Here is a 25101-nt window from a genome sequence, read left to right as displayed (position 1 = left end):
GTACCAGCCATAGAAGGTGCTCGAAAATGACAATATTAGACTCTACTACGATAGGTCCATTATAACCGATAGACAGGTGTCGAATAACAGACCTGACATCGTGGTGGTTGATATAAGAGTCAATTCAGTCCTTCTTGTCGACGTAGCTATACCGAACACTCAACAAACACCAGGAGAAACTGGTCAAATACGCGGATATCGCAATTGAGATTAAACAGATATGGCACAGCGAAAATGTGGAAATAGTTATTATGTTAGCAACTGGCGTCGCGCCTAAGACCCTGCATCGCCAAACTGGGATTACCAAAAAACACCTTCGCCAACATCCAGAAGGCTGTAATATTGAATACTTGCCACACAGTGCGCAAGTTCATTACGTGAACCGTGCCTAATCCTTTTGATACTTTGTATCAGGGATAGGTGAATAATACCGGCTCTAAGCTGAGTAGTGCATAAGTCTTTCACAAAATAAATAATAATAATAATAATAATAATTTATAATTTTTAATTTACGGTCTAAACGGGCGAATGGGCATTGTACCACCATAACCTCTTGTCCCATTCAGGATTTAGGTAGAAGGTGCTATTAGAAAAATGAGCTACAGATCTCCCTCGGCTAGTGGCAATCGCAGCGTGACGCCGAATAAGGTTACTATGATAAACAACACAATAGAAGAATACATCACTAACTCTCCTATTTCAGGGCAACCAACATGGAGACAGATATGACCACCTACCGATATGCCATTCAAGGTGATTTTGTTGAGGGGTACCCAGAATGACAGCATTTAACGGAACAACGAATAGCTGACCAGAGAAGGAGTATTGTCCCACACCTATCCTGCAGCAAATACGAGGAGAAGTCCTTCTAGATCTTCAAAGAATAGATGATCACCTCGCAGTGCAAAATGCGAACGGTACACATGGTGAAACCTACACTGGCGAACATGAAGATAAAATTACCGACAATCAGACAATACCGAACCAAATATCGTCAATAAAGTGTCACTGCATTGACAGAATTTGAGGGCGCAAACTCTTTATGTCGTCCAAAATTACCTAAGCTGAAGACAAACAAAAACTCTAATAACATCATTGCAGGAATCCACTCATTAATAGGAAGCCTATGCACCAACCACAATTCGAGCGTATTGTAGTCGGTGCAAAGGCTTATCATGGACTCTGTGATACTTCAGCAAGCACAGAGAGATCACCGGAATATACACTCTGCTTTCATGGATCAAAAAAAAGCATTTGATAGTGTACTATTGTAAGCTTCTTTTCAAGAACAATGCAGAGATGGCGACTACATCTTCAAATCGCTCCAAATTCCCTCAATACAGACGAAATACCCATTCACAGGGGAATATACCAAGGCGACTCCATGAGTCCGTTATGGTTCTGCCTTGCAATGTATCCCCTATCTACCAAGCTCAATGATACAAAGTACGGATTCAACATTAAAGCAAACATAGACACCAAGCCATCTCCATCTTCACATCTCATAAGAACTGTACATACTCATATATAACTTAATTTCCATACCAAGTGATTTAATCGGAAACAATAGGTATTATTATAACTTATTTGCGTGTAGCATCAAATGTAATTTGTCTATTTTATTAAATATCTTTATTAATTTAATTTTTTTCACTGGTATTTTATTCTAAGAATCATTATTATTAGAGTGCTCTTTTAAATTTTGATCACAGCCATGTTGAATCCAAAGGTGTAGATATTTTTTGTAAAAAATAACTATTTTCTTCATTATACGACGAAAATTATTTTTTTGTGCCCTAATAATCGGAATAAACATTCAAATTCTTTCATGTACTTAAATGAAACAGGTAAATAACTTCAAATTAGACATGTGTTTTGATTCTAAAGGATTTACACTGTACGTATATATGTATAACCTCTCTCCAATTTTAATTAATCTTCAGAAAAAACACCAGAATATATGATCACTGTAGAATCATATAGTCAACAAATAAGTTGGAAAGGATGTAAGAATAACTTAACTATTAGAAGAGCCTGTCCCTTTACACTGTTTGCTTCTTAAAACTTTTTCTCCCAGTGGAACAAAACACTACTGAGAGAACTCGGACCACTTTTAATATGCATTTCAACTCAACTTTGAAACGTTTTAGCTTCTTACACGGACTCCTCAAATGAAAACATTCACGATGATTGAAAATTGAACAAACTTCTGTTCAATCACTCATCGACTCCACCTACTTAAATATTAATCCAAACATAAAGTCACACAGTAGTCCTCACTATCCTTAATTGATGCATTGTCCATTGTAATTCGCGAATACGTTATCCTGATACTCAAATCAAATAATTCACTCACATAACACTTTTAGAACATTCTTACTTACTCTCCCTAAAAACCTTACCGTGGGGGCCGTTAATCTAGAACCCTCGGAATATGATAATGAGTCAATCTTTGCTTGGTCGAGAAGTTCCATATCATTTGGCACCTATTATTTTCAGGTCTACTGGTTCCACTCACCTACAGGGTCTTCTCGAGGACCATATAAAATGTGAAATTCAACTCCTACACGTGCTCCGCCACAATTACCATGGCAATATCGGTTTCATTGTTGTATGTGTGTATTTCTATATGTGGTTGTGTATAGGAAGGTGTACATTATACATACCGATCGAATGTCCTCTTCACCCATTGGATAATTCATGCTAGTTTTTGAGAAAAATTCATCTAAATTGTTACCATTTCTCAATGTATCCTTTCGTCCTTCATTTTCCAATGCCTCTTTCAAAGCAACCATTAGTCTATTCATCAATATAGCTGTTCGTTTCTTCGGGACAATCAGCTGAAATAAAAAAGTCATTATTACATAATTATTATATATATTTCTGTTTTAAACTTATTAAAGTCGATTTATTAAAGGATGATAAAAAATTTGGGAAGCAGTATACAATTGGTAAGTATGAGCACTTCCTATGAATGCTTTTGATAACCTTCAGAACTTCTTTCATATACATTGTCTTCTTCACTTTGCTCCGTTGTTTGTTTGCGAGTGAGTCCGCAATCCTGCAATAGACTTTTGATTAGAATTTTGAGTACTTAAGCAACCTAAATCGAACTCAAACTCAAAACACTCAATTAAAATCGATAAACTTTTGTTCCCAATATTATATTCTCATTAAAAAAGCTCACTTCAACCACAGAAAGTAATTAAAATAAGCACCATAATTCCTACTTTTAATCCTTGATACTAAGTCTTTGACATATTCATAGAGACCAGACTCTTTATTTATGTCAAGAGTCATTTTGAGTATTGTATTTGGAGTCTCATGAATTTTATTATTGATCCAAAACTTCAAAATGTGTTCTTGATACTTGTGTTCAAACTATGTCGTTTTCTATCGTTTCGGCTGTTGATTCAATACTTAATTTTTTCCCATACTGTTTGGTTTTGGATTCTATCTTTTATCTTCACTCTTCTTTAGTACTTCATCTTCATAGCTTGTATATTCCTTTTAATTTCATATTGGTCTAAATACTATCTTGTATACTATCATTTTGGTTTCGCCGCTGATTTTTTTTGCCTATGGATGACCTTGAAATTACATTATTCAGTTTCCAGGTAATAGAATTTCCTTCATCAACTGCTTCTTCTCTGAGTATTGTTATCGCTAAATATTTTATTTGTTCCATTTTTCCATTTTATATCTATTCTGCTGTATATAATACTTTTGGCATTTTAGTAATATACTTCAGATTGTTAGATGAAGTTTACTATACCATACTTTGGTGGTATTTATTAAATCCTTTTGGGTATCGATTCATATATTCTTCTGCAAAAGCGCATTCTGAAAATTCTGTTATTTTCAACATATCATAATACGTCCTTACCTTTTCGAATTCTCTTTTCGTTGCCTCAATTATATCATCCATAACTAAAATAAATGCCTATCTTTCCTGATGTAACCCTTGTTGTTGTCAAACAGACTTTTGATTGAGTTGTTTCGACATAATCAAAAGCTTTTTGTAGTTCTAAGAAAGCAATGTGACCTTGTTTTGTTTTGTTTTTCACGATTAATTTTTCAAATGTGAACACTTGACCTTATGCATTGGGTCATTTTCTATATCCATTTTGGGCTTAGACTAGTTGATCCTCGAATAGACTCTCAAGCTTCTTCTATACTATGTTTTTGTATGGCTTGGAAGCAATGCTTAATAAAGTGATGCTTTTTTAATTGCGCACACTTGGCGTCCTCTTTATTATATATTGGAATCACTGGATTTATTCCATGTCGTTCATTTTTCTTTAAGTCATTTATTATTTTATTAAATAAATTTTGATTTACTTTTATATCTTCCTATATTTTTATCGCTCAAATTCCTCTCATAACACTTTTTTAACTGTTAATCTGTATTTATCTTCAATAGACTTGAAACTGTCAGTTTCTGTGATCAATAGGTTTCGATTATTTGTTCCAATCCTTGGATCACAATTTTTTAACTTCTTTTGTTTCTTTTCCGTATTTTTTTTGCTCGTCTTTCAATTTTTTTTTTCTGTTGTGTATAAGTTTTTAATAACTTTTTCTAATTTGTCTTCATTTCCTATCCTTTTAGAAAGCCTTCTAAACAGTTTCTTACTTTTGACAGAAAATTTATCTTTAGTTTTTATTTCTATCATCACATGAGGTTTCGGTGCTATCCAATATTTAAAGTGTTGTGTGCTTGTTTAAGATAAATGAGACGACATATCCAAACAAAAAAAGTATTGTTTCTATATTTAAGGGTCGACGCCTGCGCTTATTTTTCGTACAACGCTTCAGTGTGATATGAACAGCTGTTATCACTTTAACCTCACCGATTCCCACTGTTTTTATTACTAAGTTATTCGAATCCGGTTTTATTTCACGATTTTCTTATTCTTGTATTGAGCTTACATTTTCAATTTATGTCTTGTTGTGTATATATTTTCACTGCACACCTTGTTTTACGAGCTATATGTAGATAAAAGAAAGACACGTTCTCGCCCAATTTAACACTTTGTTGCCACTGAAATTTGGTTCATTATAAGTGAGCTGGAAAGAGACGAATTCATTGTATATATTATGATAAATATTATAATACTATATTACTAACGAAATAAGAAATTAGATTACATCCGTCCATCATCTGCCATCATTTTGGAATTATTCTTATATAATATCAGCGGCTCTTATTTTTTGTGTAAATTATCACTGATTGTTGACTGATCAACGTGTGTCAGTGCGTCACTTAACATGCTTAATTGTATATCTTCAGATACTTTTTTCCGACCAGAAAAAAAACCATTATTCGAATTTCGGAACTACTCAAACGTTTTGAAAATCTTAGAAAAACCTGATTTAGTAGGCATTTTCATATTTGTTATGAAATGAGTTCGTTATTTTGGAAAATGTAGGAATGATGCCATCATAACCTCACAAAATTAATATTCCAATTGTATGTTTTCCACTCGAAGTGAATTAAGCTTGTAAATTAGTCTAATGACAACTATCAATATCGCAAGACTACTAGATTATAAAATGATAATAAATTACACAGAAATTATCATCGCAGGTTAAGGCTAATGATTGTATAATACCCAGCGTGGCAGGATGGGTGGGGGTCTACCATGACCAGTCTTCATTTTAAGTAAAATTTCAAAGCTGTGTATTACATGGCTGTGTATTATATGGCTTAGACCACTAAACCTTCAGTGGTAGTGTAAATAGTGTGTTCAGTATGTATTTAGATTTGCCATATAAAAGGTTTCCATTATCCGTCAACACGAAGTATTGATGAATTCATCATAGATATGATTGTTAACAAACAAATACATTTTCAGGTTTATAACACATATTGCCACACAGTGTATGTATTGGAAATTAAGTTTAAATGGTTGTGCGTTTAATAATTTTTTTATTCATTACCTTTGTATAATGTATCAATTTTCTTGTATCTTTAGCAATAATATAGTCTTTTGTAATAAAAAATTGGTTTTCATAATTTTACAATATAAAGCACTACTAAATATTTTCATTTTAGTTCTGTACGGAATTTCCAGTTTGAAGGCAGACAGCATAAACATTATATGTGTTTATCGTATATCTGATTTTTAACATATCATTGTTTTTAAAACAATTTATAAAGAGAAATACTTTTTAAAACAATATAAATTTGACTTAAACCTATCATCATTATGGTGAGTATTATGTATTGTATATTGTATTATGTTAAAAAAACAACTAAAATGAATATAGAAAACAGAAGTGACTTTTCTTCAACACTACCAGAAATGAGAGAAGTTACCGCATTAAATTTACTACCGAAAAAGTCAAGGAAAGCATACAATATGGTATATGAATTTGGAACTGGCTAGAGGGATTATTAATAACTATAAATAAATTCCATTCTCTTGTAACGTTAGATACCAAATATTAATACATAGATTTTTGTGTTGATTATTATGGAGACATTAAGCGATTATTTAAACTTGTGATATCTATGTTCTATGTTCAAATGAATCATAATTTATTGTATGAAATATTTGATAGAATTGTTTCCAATAATGTAACAAAATTTTTCAACAAAAATATTCAGTAGTCGTGGATAAAATAGTATTCTACTCTCGTATAATGAGTTATTATTTTCTCTGTCATCTATGTTAGTCACTAGAGCCCGTGACAGTAAACCTCACCTCGTGAATAATAACCTCCATTATACACTCATAAATATGTTACGATGTTGACACTACCACCTGGAAATTATTATTACTTATCGATAGAATGGAAGATATGCAAAAATAAAGTCCTTTGGAAACCGTTTATCATTTCAATTCATAAGATGAATAAATTCCATCCATATAAAATACAAGTTGTTATATAAAGGTTAGTAATACAACAGAATGTTTAGCACAATATTTACAATACTGATGATTGTTGTTGGGAATAGTTCTGCACTTCTGTTGGCGGCAATCGAGATTGATTGATGAAGAATTTGAGAACAAACATTATCACCGTTAAAAGGATAATGAAAGATATTTTTTTGTAAAATACTTCATACAAAAATCATCTTCACGACTTTACTTAATTCCTCCAAAAGAAGCCTTAGAAATTTGAAAGGTATTGCTCAAACCTCAAATCAATCTGAAACGTTTGGGGTTGTGTCCGCTACCACACCCTGCAACTTATTTTTTTCCAGGCACAGATTATTCGAAATAAAGTGTGTCCACAACACTAGTCGCTTTGCTAGGGAACTTATAAATAGTATCACACTAAACAGCAAAATGAAGAACAATCAAAGTAAACTCCACAGTTCAGTTGCCTAAACCCCAAATATTTCCACTAAAAAGAATGAAACATCATGAAAACTCCTGTCAGGTATTCGTAAACTATTTTTGTAATCATTTTTGGTAAAGATTAAATACTAACTATGAAGTAAAATGAGAAAGTTGTATGTCCAATTTTGGGGAATTTTAAATTATTTTTACTTTTTAGCCTAAACTTTCTTACCTTAGTTCAACAATTTGACGGTTGAATATTCGAAAATGATGAAATATGTAGGTATTATCTTCCAATATTCAGTCTAAAAACAAAATTGGAAAAGCCTTCCTAATCCGGTTGAAATAAGAATTCCCAAACAAGGAATTCCATATAAATTTTCATCCTCCTGTTTACTTCTTTGAAAGTTAAACTTACAAAAAAAGTAGCTTAAGCAAAACTGCGAGTTTAAAATTAAATTAGTTATTGTTCTCACATTGGGTAACTTAATTCCTACTAAACAACACAAAATACAACGGATGGGCAGTGCACAGCTTTTTCCACGTTACAATGACGACGGTGATGCTTTTCATATTTGAAAAGTATCAGGGATGAAGCTTTGATATCTTACTGTATTCTACATTTCGTCCCTAACAAAAATTGAGCCGTAGCAAATCTTGACACCTCTTAAACAGATGTGCACCATTGCACCAATTGTGCAGCGCAACACAACATAAGCACTAAGAATTACAGACGAGACGTGTTGGTTTTTTCCTCAATAATGCTCGAATTCACACTGCAAATGTAACAGAAAAACTCCTATTGATTTTGGCTAGAACGTTTTTGGTAATTTTCCGTACTTCACACTACTGCACTACACGTACTATACCTAAAATATTTCTTTGTGCGGTCAAAATTTCAACGATTATGAAAGAAAATTTTACAATATTGGTGGAAACATAAGCGGCAACCTTCTAGAAGGAAGGCATACAACAATTTGTGCCATGCTATGACAAGTGTCCACAACTGCTCTGAAGCTATGTAGAAAATTAATTAAGCAGTTGTAAATTTTGTTATAATAAATATTTTGGTTTATCTGTACACGTTTTTCTATAAAACTCTATATACTCGTCAAAAATTTCTCAAATCTATATATCGAAAAAACTGCTTATTGTATTCTGTATTGTGGGAGAAATTAAAGACAAATTAAAATATAAACAAAATTACAACGAAACAGTGTCGGGTATGAAAATACTGTAAGCTGTCAATGTGAGTCAGATAAAAAGTATTTGTGCCTTGAGTATCAGAGCACTGGCACCCGGAAAATTCATCTAATGCTACTCTTTCTAACTGTTGACATCGTAAAAATACCAAAGGCGTAAGTTCTGTTATTTAAAATTAGTACTTATCGATTATATTCTTTTAAACTTCTATTTATTTCCTATTTTCTTCAATAATCATCGAAAAAATTATTATTGGCTATATTTTTTTATTTCATAAACCTATCAACTTGTATCATATATACACAAAAATATCGATTCAATATTAAATAAACAAATATTAACATAATTTTTAATTCGATAGTTATCAAATAAATTCTTCATTCATATTTATTTAACTATTTGTGAAATGTAATTCTGTAGATTTTTATATAAAAGCTGAAATGCAGGTACCAATTACAATCAAAAATTTAACTTCATCTAGTGTGATATTTACGACACCCATCTTGCAAGAAGCTATATAGTCTTAAGATAGTAAACCTTTCCATTCAGGCACTCTTTATTTTTTTTGCTTCTCGCATATCCAAAGAGTCAAGCCAGAATAGTCGACTTATAACTATCCGTTAATGAAGAGTTATAGCTTTCCCAGTTAGTACAGTTCACAAATGTTCCTTTTTATTACGGTATAGTGGAAACAAAGAATTGCTAATGTGAAAAAACCCTCAATTATTATTTTGTATTGTCAATAAACTGTATTTTTCAAATGTTTGAGGAACTTGTCTAGTCGCCAAACCATTTCTTTTTAAAGACCGACGAAAAAATTGATACCGTCGGCATATAGGAAGTGACTTCATTGATTCTAGTCTTTCTTATTATTCATCGAAATGCCCCACGACTCACATATTAATAATTTATTCGTCAAATAGAATTACAGCTGAGCTAAAACGATGGTTATAAAGCTAATCTTCCATTCACATCGATAGAAGGAAGTGGGAAATTCATTAATGTTTGAGTTTCTCTATACATGATCAACTTTATGAATCAATTCAATTTTCTTTATTAATTTACATCTAAAGGATTATACCAGCTACATGTTTCCTTCGAAATGAATTTTCATTCAGAATTTAAATAAGGATTTTAACACGTCTTTATATTGTTTTAATATTACGCAGGAGGAGATAATTATCAACAATTGCCAAAACTACTGGCAACATTGTGAAATTTCATACAGATTTGTTTTCGAAGCTAATATATCACATAAATTTGCTTTTTTATATCTTATAGAAAGCGTTGGTAATACGATTCATAACATTAAAGATCCGAATTTGAATATTATCCAATTGTACAGCAAAATGTATTCTGATAAAACTAGATCTTGTGTACTATTTTCGGGGTATTTTAATTCGAAAATTCGAAAAAATAAACATAAAGTGATTAATGGAATACATATAAAATCACAAGAAGAAAATTAAAATATAATCAAAAGACCATCAATAGTTATTTTCCTAACAAGTGCGGAAAGAGATACTTTCCCGCACGCAACTGCAGTTGTCCCGAAGGACGCGGAGCGGAGTTCGGGCAAGCGGTCAAGTGCGGGAAAGATACTTTACGCATGAGTAAGGAATATTATTTTTTTTACGACCGTATATACAAAAAAGTTTACCAACCCATTTTTCAAAAATTATTTTTTTCCAACAAGTATATTATTATAAATATTAATATTGAAAACACAATTTGTTGCATTCTGTAGACCAGTAAGAATTGCCGGTCTAGTGGAGTTATTTGGTTCCAACTGGAAGGTAGATAACGTCGATGAGGATGGCATCGGTTGCAGGTCGCATAAAGATGACGGTGACGGTGACGGCAACGGTTTTAAGTCATTTGTAGTACAGAGAATTTTATTTTATTTGATATTTTTTTTCTGATTCTCGGAGTCTTCCAAATAGCCCTCAGCGACAGTAGAAGACTTCCAGCCACCGAGGTACTTTAGGTTGGTTATTTCTTCGCCGGAGTCTGCTAGGAACGTTGCCGAAGAACGTCTGAAACTGAGTCCTGTATAATGTTCTGGATTAGGTAGGCGTAAATTTGCAGCAATCTCTGCTGCCATCTTACCAAAAGTGTTCACGCCAACGCATTGAACTGAGCATTTTCCATTCTTATAATGAATATAAAATCGGCGGTGTGGAGTGGTAGGGGGTCGCAAAGTTGCGTACAATTGGGTTGCCTTTATCTTGAATGTCGTCGACAGTGATATTTACAAGCTCGGATCTGCGGAGAGCGCCAGCCAGTGCAAAAATAGTACTCACTTTAATCATTAGGTATACCTCATCGGGAGCTAGCATAACCCTGGATATATTTTCTTTGGCAAAAACTTGCGCTTTCTGTGCTCGAAAACCAATATTTTTTTGTTTAAGCAACGACGTTAGCTTATGGAAGTCTCCCTATTTTTATTTTTACTAAACTTTTTACCATCGAATAGCGGGACCATAATGTATTAAATTTCAAAACCTTAGTTAGGTCTGAAAAATACGCCAGAAATACCTCTTCCTTTTAAGTTTTGTCCCCTTTCTCCTTACACCATGTAACAAAATGGTCGTATTGCTTCTCATACTGGATTTGGCAGGTAACGGCTCGGAATTAGCTTCATTTGCAGCCTTCAAATGGCTTCGGGAAGTTCTTCGTCTGATGATTATTGTATCGGATTCGGTTTAATGTGGTTTAATTTAGAAGAAGATTGTACTTATTTGGTCAATTCCAAGACGTTTTGAACAAATTTGACGTTTTAGTAACAATTACACGTCTAGGTTGTCGTAGCAACTGATATCAAACTCAGGTGGTTTGATAGTTGTTTTATGGCACTCCTTTGAACACTATTTCCTTCGAAAAATTTAAGCCAACCAAAAAGCTGTAATATTTTATGTTTACCTAGCAACGATCAAATTTCAGCGATAATACTGCACTAGTGCAAATTATCGATAATTTGCACTAGTGCCAAATTTTCGTCTAGGATTAATAAACATCATTTGGTTTTAATTTTATATTTTAAGAAAAGGAACAATTATTGAAAATGCAATTAGAATATACAACTTTACTGGAGGCCGACTATGGTGTTTCTATGCTGCTTCCACCACTTCTTATTATAATTTAAAGAATAACAAATTTTAAACACAGAATTAAGTTTATTTTAAATTAAATTTTTCTCAGGAAATAGTCTGCCAAAATGCCCTCTCGTGCATGTCAAATTGTCTCATAATTTCCTCTCGTGCGCATTCGCGCACTCGAGAAAATTAAATTATCGACAATTTGACATGCACTCGGGACATTAATATTGAATATACATGGTTATTTAAACAATAACTTTATTATTTTATATTTTGAAAAAATTAAAAATGCCACAAAAACCTAGAAAAGGTTTAAATTTTATTTGATGGACTATTTCGTAAATATTTATTTACCTGTAGTAACAATAGTTACAACCTCCGAAGTAAAAGACTATCTAATAAGGTAAAAATTTGCATAATTTTACTTTCCCGCACTAGTGACTCAAAACTAAAATGCAAGCGGTAAAGTGGGTTAAAACGCACGGTCGTAGAAAAATTATATTTCAAAGGGTTGGGGATCAGCTATGAGGTCATTGGGATAAAGTTGAATTCTTACTTCCAATTCTTGAAGTAAATTTACTACTATAGCATATATTTTTCCTTACTGTGTATTCCAAAGGATTGAAATCGCATGACTGCGTAGGCCAATGAATCCTACATCATACAACTCTATCGATCTATTCAAAAAATGGTTACTCAAGCAATTAGAGTTCTTCCAATATCAATTGCAGATTATAAAAACAATTGCCGAATTTCGTTTGATCTACCATAGGCGTAGATGCCTTCTATTTATAAATACTTCTGAAAATATGTATCTCTCGAGAAAGTATTCGTTAAAAGACAATCGAATCATTATAAATTGGACGGCATTATATGCCGTTATTTAGATGCACTTAATTGTAATACTACTTCGAAAATCATTATTATACCTCGTTAACTTGCTACTGAATATTAAATTATAAAACGTAAATAGACGAGTTTTTTTATATAAGTTTTTATTAACAAACAGAATATTTTATACATTAATTGAGTTAATTTGCTCGCGAGTGTTGGATAATCTAACATCTATAATGTCTTGGTGAGGCTTACATCCAGCGATGCAACCACTTATACCTCATACTAGGTCTATTCGTCAGCTTTTTTCCAATATTTTGTGTTTCGTGGCGTTAAAAATTTCTCTAGTAGTGGATTTGGGTGGGTTTCTATAGTTTTGTGGTGTTTGATGATCCTCTGGATGGATAACTTCTTGTACAGTTCAGACTCCCAGGTCCACGTGAATGGTGTGATTTGTTACAAACCATAGAGCATCTAATAGTTGAATGCGTATTTTAGATTGGGATCTCTAAATATGTCCATATAGGCTTGATGACAGATTTGTAGATGAGGACTTTGTTTTCAAGTGAGACTTAAGATTTTCTCCCTATCAACCAATGTAGTTTCTCTTGCTTTTATTTCAAGTTGTTTTTTTTGTAATGTGTTGTTTCCAGTTAAGTTTTTAGTCTAGGAGGATTGGTAAGTATTTAGCACCATCTGCTTGTGATATTTACGAATTGTTTAACTTAACTGGCGGAAATGTACCCTTACGTGAATGTTAATATTAAAATTTTCGGACTTTTCCTCATTAACTTTGTTTGGAAGGTTTTGTTGGTTAAGCAAGATTTCAAAAGTGGGATTTAGTTTGGGGAAGAGTTCTTTTAATTTTGTATAGCAGCCCTTGATACCACACTCTGTCATAAACCTGTCTGATATCAAGGAAACCAGCAGAGCAGTATTCTTTGTTTACCAGGACTTTATTTATTTTCTATGTCAGACAGTTGCAGTGTCAAATGTTTTTGTTGGAATCCAAATTGGCAAAATGGCAGGGGATCCATTCCTGTAGAGGTAAGTCTTCCGTTATTCTATGTAGGAGTAATTTTTCAAGTTCAAGAATTTGGACATTGTAGGTAGAAGGCTTATTGGATGGTAAGATGACACGTTGGTTGAGTCTTTACCTGGTTTACCAATTAATATGATTTGTGCAACTTTATATGATTTTGGCCGGTATCCGAGTCTTAGAATTGCATTGTAAATGTATATTAACTTGACTACCCCTTTTTTAGTAATTTTATTTCATTGAGTCATTGCTTTTATCTTGTGTTTATAGCATCTGTTAGGTTTTGCTCTACTTTTTGGTCTATTTCCGGACTTAGTAGCTGAAAGACTGTTGTGAGATGATTTGCAAATATATCTGCTTTTTCTCTGTCGCTTCTAGCTCACTGTTTATTCGTACAGGTGAGGCTGTTATCTTGTGCTTTTTTGAATTTCTTATTGGCTTATTTGTTCTTTTTAGTTTAGATACGTATTCTTCAAATTGAGCATCCCTTATTTCTTTAAGTTTTTTCTTCAATTTATGACGATTGAAGTTGTTTTTGTCTGCAGGACAAAAACAACTTGTGGCTCCTTTGCCCGACCCTGTCTCTTTTCTGCTAATAGTATTTTTATTTTGAGTGGAACATATTTTTTTCCTCTTTTCTGTTTCGTGTTTGGTGTAGCAGTTTGGGCTGCTAGCTGAAGTTGTGAGTTAAATAATTCTGTTGCTCTTTCGATACCTCCTGGTTAAGCCTTACCTTTGAATCTACCGTTTCATTGATTTTGTTACGATATGCTTCCCAGTCTGTTTTTTAAAGATAAGAATCTTAGTGGTGGAGTTCTAATTATGATTGCCGCTACAACGGTTGCAATAATAGGCGAGTGATCAGAATTTAGTCATAACTGATGATGAATGATGAAATGATGAAAATGTGTACATACGGCTTCGGCTAATAGAAATGCATTTACGTTTACGATTCGATGTTTAGATTGATAAACAGTGAAGATGATGAGTCCACGTGGACTGACGGTTTGTTAGATGTTTGCCGAATCTTATACGGGAAGTAAACATTATTTTTCATTTCTTAATTGAGGATGAGTATATCTGTCTTCTGTAATGAATATTGAAAGAATTATACGATAAATAATTTGAATAAGTGATTTTTTTTAAATCCAACTACATAACTCAATTTACATTTCCTTTAATTAGTTACCGTAAGCTGCTGCCCAAACATTAACTTTGAATAAGTATTTGTAATGTTTGATAAAAATCCACTTCAACCTGTAGATCGTGTGGGAAATGATAAAATTGTAGCTGTTGGTGCCAAATACGAGAATAGAAAGCAGTGATTATGAATAGTGCATATAAAATATTAATTAGTTGTATTGTGGCGAAATGTGTGATTAAATTAGTAGTAAGTTTATTTCTAAATTTATTCCAATCATTAGGAAAAATAGTGAAATATAAATTTCACATCGGTGTCAGTTATATAATAGTAATAAATAGTAAATAAATAAAAATAATAGTAATAAAAATAAAAGAGTACTTGAAAATGGCTAAGTGATCTTGAAGTGATGGGTGATTGTGCACAAACTGCTTCGAACTTAGCTTTGACTTCAATCAAATGAAAAAAATGCTACCATACGTAGGCCACAGAAGGCAGTTTCAAAGTAGAGGAAGTAGAGAAAAAATCAATTGCCCAGTTATTAGTACGGGCTGAAAACAGTACCCTTAATTTTTCATCAGACGGAAAACGTAAACGGCAATTGACGAAAAAACATCCAGTCTTAGCTTCATAGAAGTTCCAAAAGTAAAGAGAGGGCAATGTTACGTAAGCTCAAAGCAAGAGCACGGATTATATGCAGTGACATTAGTGCATAAAGAATTTGAACTATGAAATAGTTGAATATTGATGACGTTCTAACATGAATTAGAAAATATACTGCTTGCTTAAATACATTCCACCCATTACGTTGAATGAGAGAATACTAGAACTGAAGAAAAATGTATTTAAGTTCTCAAATTCCCATTAAACAAAAATATCGAGTTGTTTGTTGTTGTATTTATATATCCATAGAACTAATTGTTTGTAAAACAGTTACTTAGTAAATTATTGAGAGACAAAATTTTGCCAGATTGGAGTTAATAATATTTCAATAACTTCATCACAACATATCAAGATGAAGTTCCGAAACATTCTAGGTATTATTCCAGTTTGTGCTATTTTACTCATAACAAATTGAAGAATTTACTATGGCAAGATATTGAACGGACAGAAATTATTTCACAATAAAATTATTATTAATTCACGGATGCAGGTGTAAGTGCTGAACCCATCTGACCCTTATTACCACGGTATACTAGTTAGTCACTATTCTCATATATCATACTCCATTTACCGACCCCAAGAAGCTTAATGTGTGGCTGTTAATGCATCGCCATTTACCCCTGTTTGGTTTACATGTTCGAAGTTAAAAGCCGAAGGCCAAGAACCTTGTCATGCTGAGACCAAACAGCAATTGCATTAATCTCCTGTGTCGGAAACAAGGATTTTGCAATATCTCACACGATTTTACAAAACGCTTTTTTTCAAATCTTAATCTTCACGCGAAATGTAGTATTCGGTTTGTTTCTTTTTTGGTATTTTTTAAACAATCATACAATCTCAATGTATATTGTATATTTTCGAAAAACAAATCTTTATGATACAATGAACACCCCAAAATCATGTAATATTAACAAAGTGAAAAAGTTAGTGTAAAATAGTGTAAGTTAGTAAATCTGTTTGTTTTGGGTTCCAGTCGATTTTCTATACGAATGATAGGAAATTCTCTGATATACATGATTTTTGTGACAACTGTTTTCATAACACTAATACTTTCCAAATAAAAAAATACTTATAAGGACCTAATATGCACAACTTTTTCAATAATATGTTCCTTAGATCTTTGTTGGTCGGAGGTAGTGAATTATATGAGGGATTATTAAAATGGCCCATATTTATGAGCAGAAATATTTGATATCTATTCAGTTTTCATCTGAATTCTAAAAATAAAGCTATTGTAATTAGGAAAATTTTTTGATGTTAACCTAACCTAACCTAACCAAACCAAAACCACTTTTTCCATATAAGAGGAGTAGGAACACTTCAATTAACAATAAATTTTCAGCACACGAAGCTTCTTTTTCTTAGGATTATTTTCGAGTCCAAGATCGTGATTCCATTTTCCATATCTTTGAAACCTACATGATTTGTTCTGAAAAAATTGGAAACGTCGAGATTTTAGTTCAAAATACTTTTAATGCTCGATATTGAACTTTATTTCTTTATTGACTTTCTTGTTTTTGCAATTCATGAGTATCAAGGATAGAGGATAAACAAACAAACAAACAAAACAAATAAACTAGAATTTATAGGGACAACGTTTTAAAACAGCCACAGCTGAGAGGAAAAAATTACATAAAATGTGTTTTCTCGTAAACCGGCATGAACTCACAGGTAATTATTATCGGAACTATAAACCTAGTTAATTTTCGTGAAAGTAGGTTTTTGACCGATTTTCGCTATGAATGTTTGAAATTTTCATTAAAAAAAACTTCAAGAGTCTATAAAAGTTAAAGCTGCATAAACCTAAATTATGATAATAAATTTGAAGTATCGTAATAAAGATGATTCATTACTGTTCGTTCATCAAATAGCTGTGGTACTTTGTTCAATAAAAGGACACTTTCCATAGACCGTCGCTCTGATAAGATTTATTGGACGATGGAAAATAATAATAGAAACTAAAGGAACAGCTTAACTAAAGAAAATATTGATAAATTTTAAATTTCAGATATTGATCCTATGCCCAACAAATGAATAGGCTCGCCCCAGTGTACGCTGTGCCGTTTCTCTTAATGCAGATTATCGACGGTACCTTTGGAATGGAAATATTGTTTTGGAAAATGATGGAGATAACAGTTTTTTAAGAAGCTTCGAGGAGCAGTGTATCGACATCGCATTCACACCTAACTCCAGTGATTTGGAGTTGTAAAAGCAACAGTCTGAACTTTCTAGTTCCCATCATTTGAAATGAAAATTACAACTTTTAAAAAAAGAAATGCCGCATTTTCTGTATTTCGCAATATGGAAAATTAGATATCTGTATGTATTGATATCGATGGTTTGATGCAGGAACTCGATATTAAGCATTCTAATTGCGAATAATGCTTTTTCATAAACTCATCGAAATATAGTTTAAAATATGTATACCAGCTGTCTATTCAGTGAAAATGAGAGAAACCTACGTAAATATGCGCCTACTAGATAAAATCTAAAGCCGCTCCAAGTGGCAAACTTGTGGTTATTTAAAATTTATTGCAATTTGAGTGGCATTTCAGGGATGATTTACGAAATATCAAATGAACACTATCTGAGCTAAGTTTGGCCTTATGTAGACCTAAAAAATAAATGTTTTCCTCCTTCGCTTCACATTAAAATTGGACTTATGAAAAACTTTGAGAAAGCTACAAATAAAGAAGATGAAGGCTACAAGTTAAATGACACCAAGTTAAATTTTAATTGGGCCAAAAATTAGGAAGCTGCTGAGCGATATTAATTTTATAGACAAGTTTACACGTAAGAACACTCAAAAAATTAAAAATTATTCGTAAGGGGACTTTTAAGTAATTATTATAAATGCAAAGTTAATAATCTTAGTTATAGTTTTTAGATTGATTTTCTCACCAAGGTTAGGAACAATGGAAATTTGTTACCAAGAGCGCGGGAATCCAATCGGGATTATTGCTGATTTTTACAGATTTTTCTCGTAAAAGGAGAAAATATATTATATAAAAATAAAAATATGCGATATTTATGGTAGTTTAGCATTAATTATACACATATAACTTATATACAACATCAAAAAACCTATACAGTAATTTTTTAAATAAATATTCAACGTCACTGTTCTGTAAGTGGTTAGGTTAGGTTAGGTTTTTTGCGTATTATAGCTTTTTACTGGCTATTTTTGTATTGAGAGAGGTTCACTTACTATAATATTCTATACGGCGTTATGTTACTTTTTTTTCTAATATTGAAATTATTTTGTTGTACGCTTCAGCAGCTATTTTGAATTTTTATAGCCAACGCACCATTTGAAAGCTTTCACTAATTCTGTGAATTTATTATTTAAAATGGTAGCTAAAATATGTGCGAAACAAATTAATGTATCAGCTTGTTGTATAGGATAATTATAAATCAGTAATACATAGTTTTAATCAAATATATGAATTACCTAATTGACTCTTTTGATCATATGTTTGAAAATATGTTCAGGATATTCCTTAGAAAAAACCCATTTCATGGCTAGAATGTTTTATTTTATTATAATTGTTGATAAGGTGGAAGTTACTGCATATGACAAAAGAGAAAGTGCTTGCCTTGGCTAAAATCATGACTTGCACTTCGAATTGATTGACCACTTATTGTAATCACATAATCATTAGCGACTTTTCCCATTTTCCATTCTATAGGCAAAGTTGAAGTGATTGGCATTAGACGTCTCAAGGTTGGTTGGTTGGTGTTGCAAGAATGTTAAATTACTAGCAATTTCGAGAAATGGTTTAGTGAAACTCTGCTTCCTACAGATGTCAAAGTTTTCGTCTCAATGGGATCATCGCTGTTTATCACCAAAGATTGATATTGAGAGTCACAAATATAGTTGGAAGATTGATATGACTGCAGCCAGAGAAGCCACAAAACAAAAGTACAAAGATATAAGAAACTGTACTACCTGAATATGGAAGAAAATCATACACTAGCTTCACACGCAAACAAGATTTGTTTGGAGCAATCTTTCAACGGAACTATTTCTTACTATAAAATAATCTGAATAAGATCTTTTATAATAAAATGTATGAAATTTGCTTTCGACGACAGTTTTAAAGGACATTTGATATTGTCTAAGAGACAACAGTAAGATATAGATTATATGTTCTATTAAGGTGAAATATTGCTGTATTTATTATACGAAATAAGCTTTTCTGGAATACAAACATCCTTGAAAAAAGATGAGAGAATTACTCCCATCGACGATAGCAAAAATGGAATTGTCATGGTGATTTTATAGTATTAGAACCAAAGAAGTCAATTGAGACTGTGAGTTGCTGATAACTTTCTAAAAATAATAAATAAACCAAAATTCTGAAATTAACTTGATTTTCGGTACTTTTTAATTTGAAAAGTATAGCGAAGTCAAAATTGAAGTTTATATATCTGAAGGACCCCGTTGCTTCCATATACCCATCTGTTGTTATCGTTACGAATAAGTTCGCGAAGTAGATCCTTAGGCAGGCCCTGTTCAGCTGCAATGGAATTTTAAAATTCAGCGAATTCGCACGGCGCCTTTCATTTGATTTTTATAAATGGTTTGATTTGATTTTTCCTTTTAGGACTTTTTATGATAGCATGTGGTTTATTTACAGCATTTTTTCTAAATAATATCTAAGAAAGTCTATTTATTTCTGTTGTTTCTTTTTGTTCTAGAACTTTTTAGAATTTTATTTAGGCATATAAATAATTAAATCAAAATAATCCAGACTTTATTTAAGTGATATTAATAAGTAAATTATTATAAGTTACGTGTATTGTATAGTATATAAATAAATTAAAAACGTAAGAGACAGTGTTTATTAATTCACCCCAAGAGAAGAAAGAGTGTAAATAAATACGAAAAACGTTACATTATGTTATTGTTAATTATTTATAATGTGACATCAAGAAAATTAATTTTATCATTTTGTTCGGTCGTGAATAGTTTTTTTGATAAGAATTGAATTTTTGATTTATGTTTTCAATTCTATTTTTTGGTACAGCAGTAATGCAATTATCTACATAACAAAAAAAGAATGGGATATTCATATTATGTTTGCTTAAGATAGTTTCCTCAATAGCTTCCATTATAACTGTGCTATTTCACTTGATATGGAAACTCTTTTAGCACAATCATCAATTTCTTTCTATATTTGAAGTATGTTGCAAGTGTTAGTTATATAGCTTTCATAAATTCGTTCTGAGGTATGTTTGTGTATTCTTCAATTTTGCCTTATTTTTTCATAATATATCTTTTACAAGTGTAATAGGAATATTAGTAAATAAAGGTACTACAACTAACGGAATAATACACGTAGTAGTTGTTTTGATATAAATTTTTTTTCAAAGTATTTTTAAAATAATTAGATGATGGGCTGAAAGTAATTTGAATACTTGGAACAATTGATTAATCGGAGGGTTATGCCAAGTTAATATATTAGAGGGCGTAAAGTATTATGAAATTTCAATTTCTTTGAATCTGAGTGCAAAATAACTAGTTGTTGTTTTTGATATAAATTCTTTTAATTTGTTGTTGCTCTGTTGTTTTTTGTTTTCCAATTTGATTTCAAAATTAGTGATAATATTACAGGTATCAGATGTTATTTTGAATTTTTTGTGTATGTATATATATAATTGTTGTTATGTTAAATATTACATAAGATATTAAATATCTTATGTAATACTTAACATTTATCATGGGTAATTCTTTGCCACTAGTAATATTTTGTGCAAAATTAGGATGTAAAAATAAAACTTCATTCACATCATCTTAAAAAAGTGAAATTAAAACAAATCTACTATAAAAGTTCCTTGATGTTGTAATCAGCTGTTCTTTCATTCAATAAAAGATTATTGAAGATTATTTAGCTTATCTGTTTTCAAAGTTGACTCTTCACTGTAAATTTTAAAATAAAACAGTACACTGATTACACAATCACTACAGTAACACTCACAATTACACTGTCTGACGCGGTATCGTCTTCAGAGACTGAAGGTAAACTTCAGTCTTGGTTATCAGACAGTGTAATTGTGTGTGGTGGTGTAAACATTGTACTCAGTATCATTAATTTGAACAGGAGAAAGATGTACAGCTGCATTTAAAAGTGGTCATACAAATCTTAAAGTGATTCAATGTCAGAAAACAGCAAAAATACTGGATGCGATTATGCAAGATCGTCTATCACATTAGACAGTACAGCAGTATTTAGGTTTACAAAAAAATCAGTGAGCGATCCATCGCTAGCATCAAAACAAAAACACATTCGTAGGCCAAATTGAATACTACAGATGTATGATTCGAATGGACAGCAAAACACACGGACACGATTATCGATTGAAATGACAATGTCCTGGGACCTTTGATAGTAAGCTAATACTACATTTTAACAATTAACTAAAATGTATTTTCTTATATATTATAAACAATTCAATAGTCTTTGAAAACTATAATTTTTCATATTTTAACTTGAAAAGTATCAGAACAGAGGAAATTTCGTTTCAGAATTGTTTTGTGTAAAACATATACACTTAATGAGAAAATAATTTTTTCCATCATATCTAATTATGTTGATTATATTGAATTGAACGTATCGTAATGGTATATGTCGGATTTCAGGTCAGTCGATTTCAGCTTAACAATTGATCAATAAACATTGAAACAAATCAAAAGTGAAACAATGAATGGAAGGAAGAAGAACGGTAACAATTGAGCATTGAGTGTGAAGTTTCCAAAAGATAATCAAAAATATTGAATCAAATTCTCAATTTTATTAAAATGTTCTATATATTGAAGCCAGAAAACCTAGATATTAAAGTTGCTATTGAAAATTTCAGTCCATTACCCTCGTACATTTCTGATTATTCATAAAAGTTAAAAGAGTTTTTGAGAAGTGAAATTTGCAAAACAAATATTCTCTTAATGAATTTGATTTGTTTCAATTAGTACTTTCAATTGTATGGAATAAATGTGTACAGAGTTGACTGATTTCAATTGCCGAATTTAGACAATAATGTAATTACTGATGTGGAAGGTAGAAAGCAATTAAAGATACTTTTTTATTGTATTACATAGCTTGCTTCCAAATAATTTTTTACAAACATTGAGATAATAATGTCGAGTCAGAGTTAAACCTTATTCAAAAAAGATGAAAGATGAAGATGAAATTAATTACCTGATATTAAAAGCAAAACCTATTAATAAATATAAATAAAGGAAACAGAAACATAATGCATAAAAAATCTAGCATACTTAGCAGCAAATGCACACAATATAACAAGTTTCTAACGCAATATTAAAACAGTACTAGTCTTCCAAATAACAAAACAAGTCTGAACATGCTGAAACGTACAATACACGTCCAAATTCAAGGGAATCGCATTAACAAATGACACAAGTGAACTCGAAAAAACATTATTAGTCGTCTTTTAATGCAGCAAGACAAGACAAAGAAAAATTTCTTGCAATATTAGAACAAATGGATACGGCATGAAAAGATGCGAGGTGCGTCGAATAAATTCCTTTGAAAGGTAGATAGATAAACTAATAAGCCAATTTTTCACCATTTTCTCCTGATTTGATCATGCCTGCTTCGAAAATTCAAATAATAGCGTGTAAAACGTTTTTCTTTGTATAATGAAGACATATGTTTGGTGAATCAGTGGTTTGCAAAGGTCGAAAAGCTTTCTTTTGAAACACTTGTTAATCGAATATAAAAGTAAAGAGTAAATTAAAGTTGTGATAATTAAAATGACCTTTAAAAAATATATTTGGCTTAAAATTAAATTATTGATTACAATGCATTTAGGTAACACCCCTAAGAATGGGGGTAAATCTCCTAATGATAAAAAATTTAAATAATTTAATTGATATATTTGCATTCAATGAATGGAATAGTTGATTTAAATTAAATATATCTAATTTTATGAAAAAAATAACAATATTCAAGGGAATCAAAAAAAAATAAATAATGAAAAAAACCAATCAAATTAATTTTGACCAGCGAGTATTGGTTAGATTGATAGAAGAATGTGCTATAATTTTTGCAGGCCTGTTTAATTTAATCTTAAAATATCTCCAACGACAGAAGAAATAATAATTACAAATGTTAAAAATTGCATGATTCTTAAGTTATAAATAACTAAAATTATTTCGGTCATATTAATAAAATAAGATTATTTACTCACTCAGTCTATATCGATATGAAAAATGTGTAACTCTTAACGGAAACTATTGAAAAATAGTGAATTCCCAACTTTATTATTCTGAAGATACATTGAATACAAAGCGAACAATTATAATTATGCAAGACCAGATAATATGTCAGCTTATCATAATCTACGACTCAATTTGCAACAAGTTAGCAGCGCCAATAGAAGGAAGCTATTGCAAGATTCATAGAATTATTACTCGCACTTTCAGACACACCCAATTTATTATATAGATTTGGAAAAATTACAATAAATCATCAGAATTTGAGCGCCCTATATATCAATATTATAAGGTTGAATGCTTATTAAGGCTCCAGCAATTTGCCAAATCATTCGCAACTGGCAACACACCGAGATTATAGATATTTTCATGGTAAATAATATTCACAGAAGTTTCCTAAAAAAACAATAAATGGAAATGGAGGCATAAAGAATATATTCCACTAATATTTCGTAATTGGATTGTCGTGCCTAAGAGTTGTTAATACAAAATCAACCTGTGTCGGGCATCAAATATTCAAGAAGAGTAATTTAGAGGTTGATGTTTACAAGAAAAATATCTTTCCCGCTATCTCTAGTGATGGATTAAATAAATTTTCAATAATTAATAACATTTAATTCTGAATACACTTAATCTCCGCCTTCTAATTATAAGCGTGTCTAAATGAAAGATTATAATTTTCAAATGAATTCCTTCAACTAGCATATAATATGCAGACACATTTCGCCTTTATAACATGCTATCTTCGATGAAAAGTTATTAAATCTGGTAATAATTAGTTAGATGAGGGGAATATCTCATAAATTTTATAGATAAAAAATCCCTTGCATTTTAGATTTATGAAAAACGAAAAGCACCTATCAAATAATATCCTCATTGATAAAAAACAGATTACGCCCTCGTGTGATTATCATCATTTGAGTAGCAAGAATCTAAAAGTAACAGGTTGTTGGTTCAACAGTCTCGTTTGCGGCATAATTTGAATTTTGATATAAGAAGCATTTTTGCTCTTAATGCTCAGACAGTAGAAGTCATATGTTATCCATTTTATTGATGTAAAGACGTAAGTTTGAATTTCTGGATTCGTTGGTGATATTCATATTGAATACATTGTTTACACTACCACTACACAGTTACACTGTCTGATGAACGTTTTGAGAACAAAGTTATCGTCTTCAGGGACTGAAGGTAAATTGAACTTAATAACCTGCTTTATACTAAATTTTCCCGCCAATAAACCATCTCCCGTAAATATTAATTCCAGCTGGAGACCTCCTTGGAAGGAATCTTCACATTTAAAAAACGTGTTCTCACAGATAAAGAGAGCGAATAAACGTAACATATTTTTCGAAATCTGTATTATTATTATTATGCGATATCTGGTTAATCTGAATTGCGAGATCCCCGTATTTGGCTAGTTTCTCCTAGTGTTTGTTGAGAACGTTATGAGTGTTCGGTATAGCTACATCGACAAGGACTGATATGACTCTTCTATCAACCACCACGATGTCAGGTCTTTTATTCGTCTGTCAGTGATAATGGACCTATCGTAGTAGAGTCTAAAATTGTCACTTTCGAGCATCCTCTGCGGTTGGTAC

The 25101-nt window shown here is 31.6% G+C and overlaps 1 protein-coding gene across 1 annotated transcript in view; it reads right to left on the bottom strand.

Annotated features, from left to right (window-relative positions):
* Nucleotides 1–25101, bottom strand: part of LOC130898268 (uncharacterized) — a 65395-nt gene that overhangs the window by 7932 nt on the left and 32362 nt on the right. Inside the window, exon 2 of the mRNA XM_057807437.1 lies at nucleotides 2667–2840. Within this exon, the coding sequence (XP_057663420.1) occupies nucleotides 2667–2840 (174 nt within the window). The remainder of the gene's footprint in view (nucleotides 1–2666; nucleotides 2841–25101) is intronic.

This window comes from Diorhabda carinulata, chromosome 9 (assembly GCF_026250575.1).
Source record: "Diorhabda carinulata isolate Delta chromosome 9, icDioCari1.1, whole genome shotgun sequence".
In the NCBI taxonomy this organism is placed as follows: Eukaryota; Metazoa; Arthropoda; class Insecta; order Coleoptera; family Chrysomelidae; genus Diorhabda; species Diorhabda carinulata.
The sequence above is the reverse complement of the archived record's forward strand: the minus strand, read 5'-3'. Positions and strand labels throughout refer to the sequence as shown.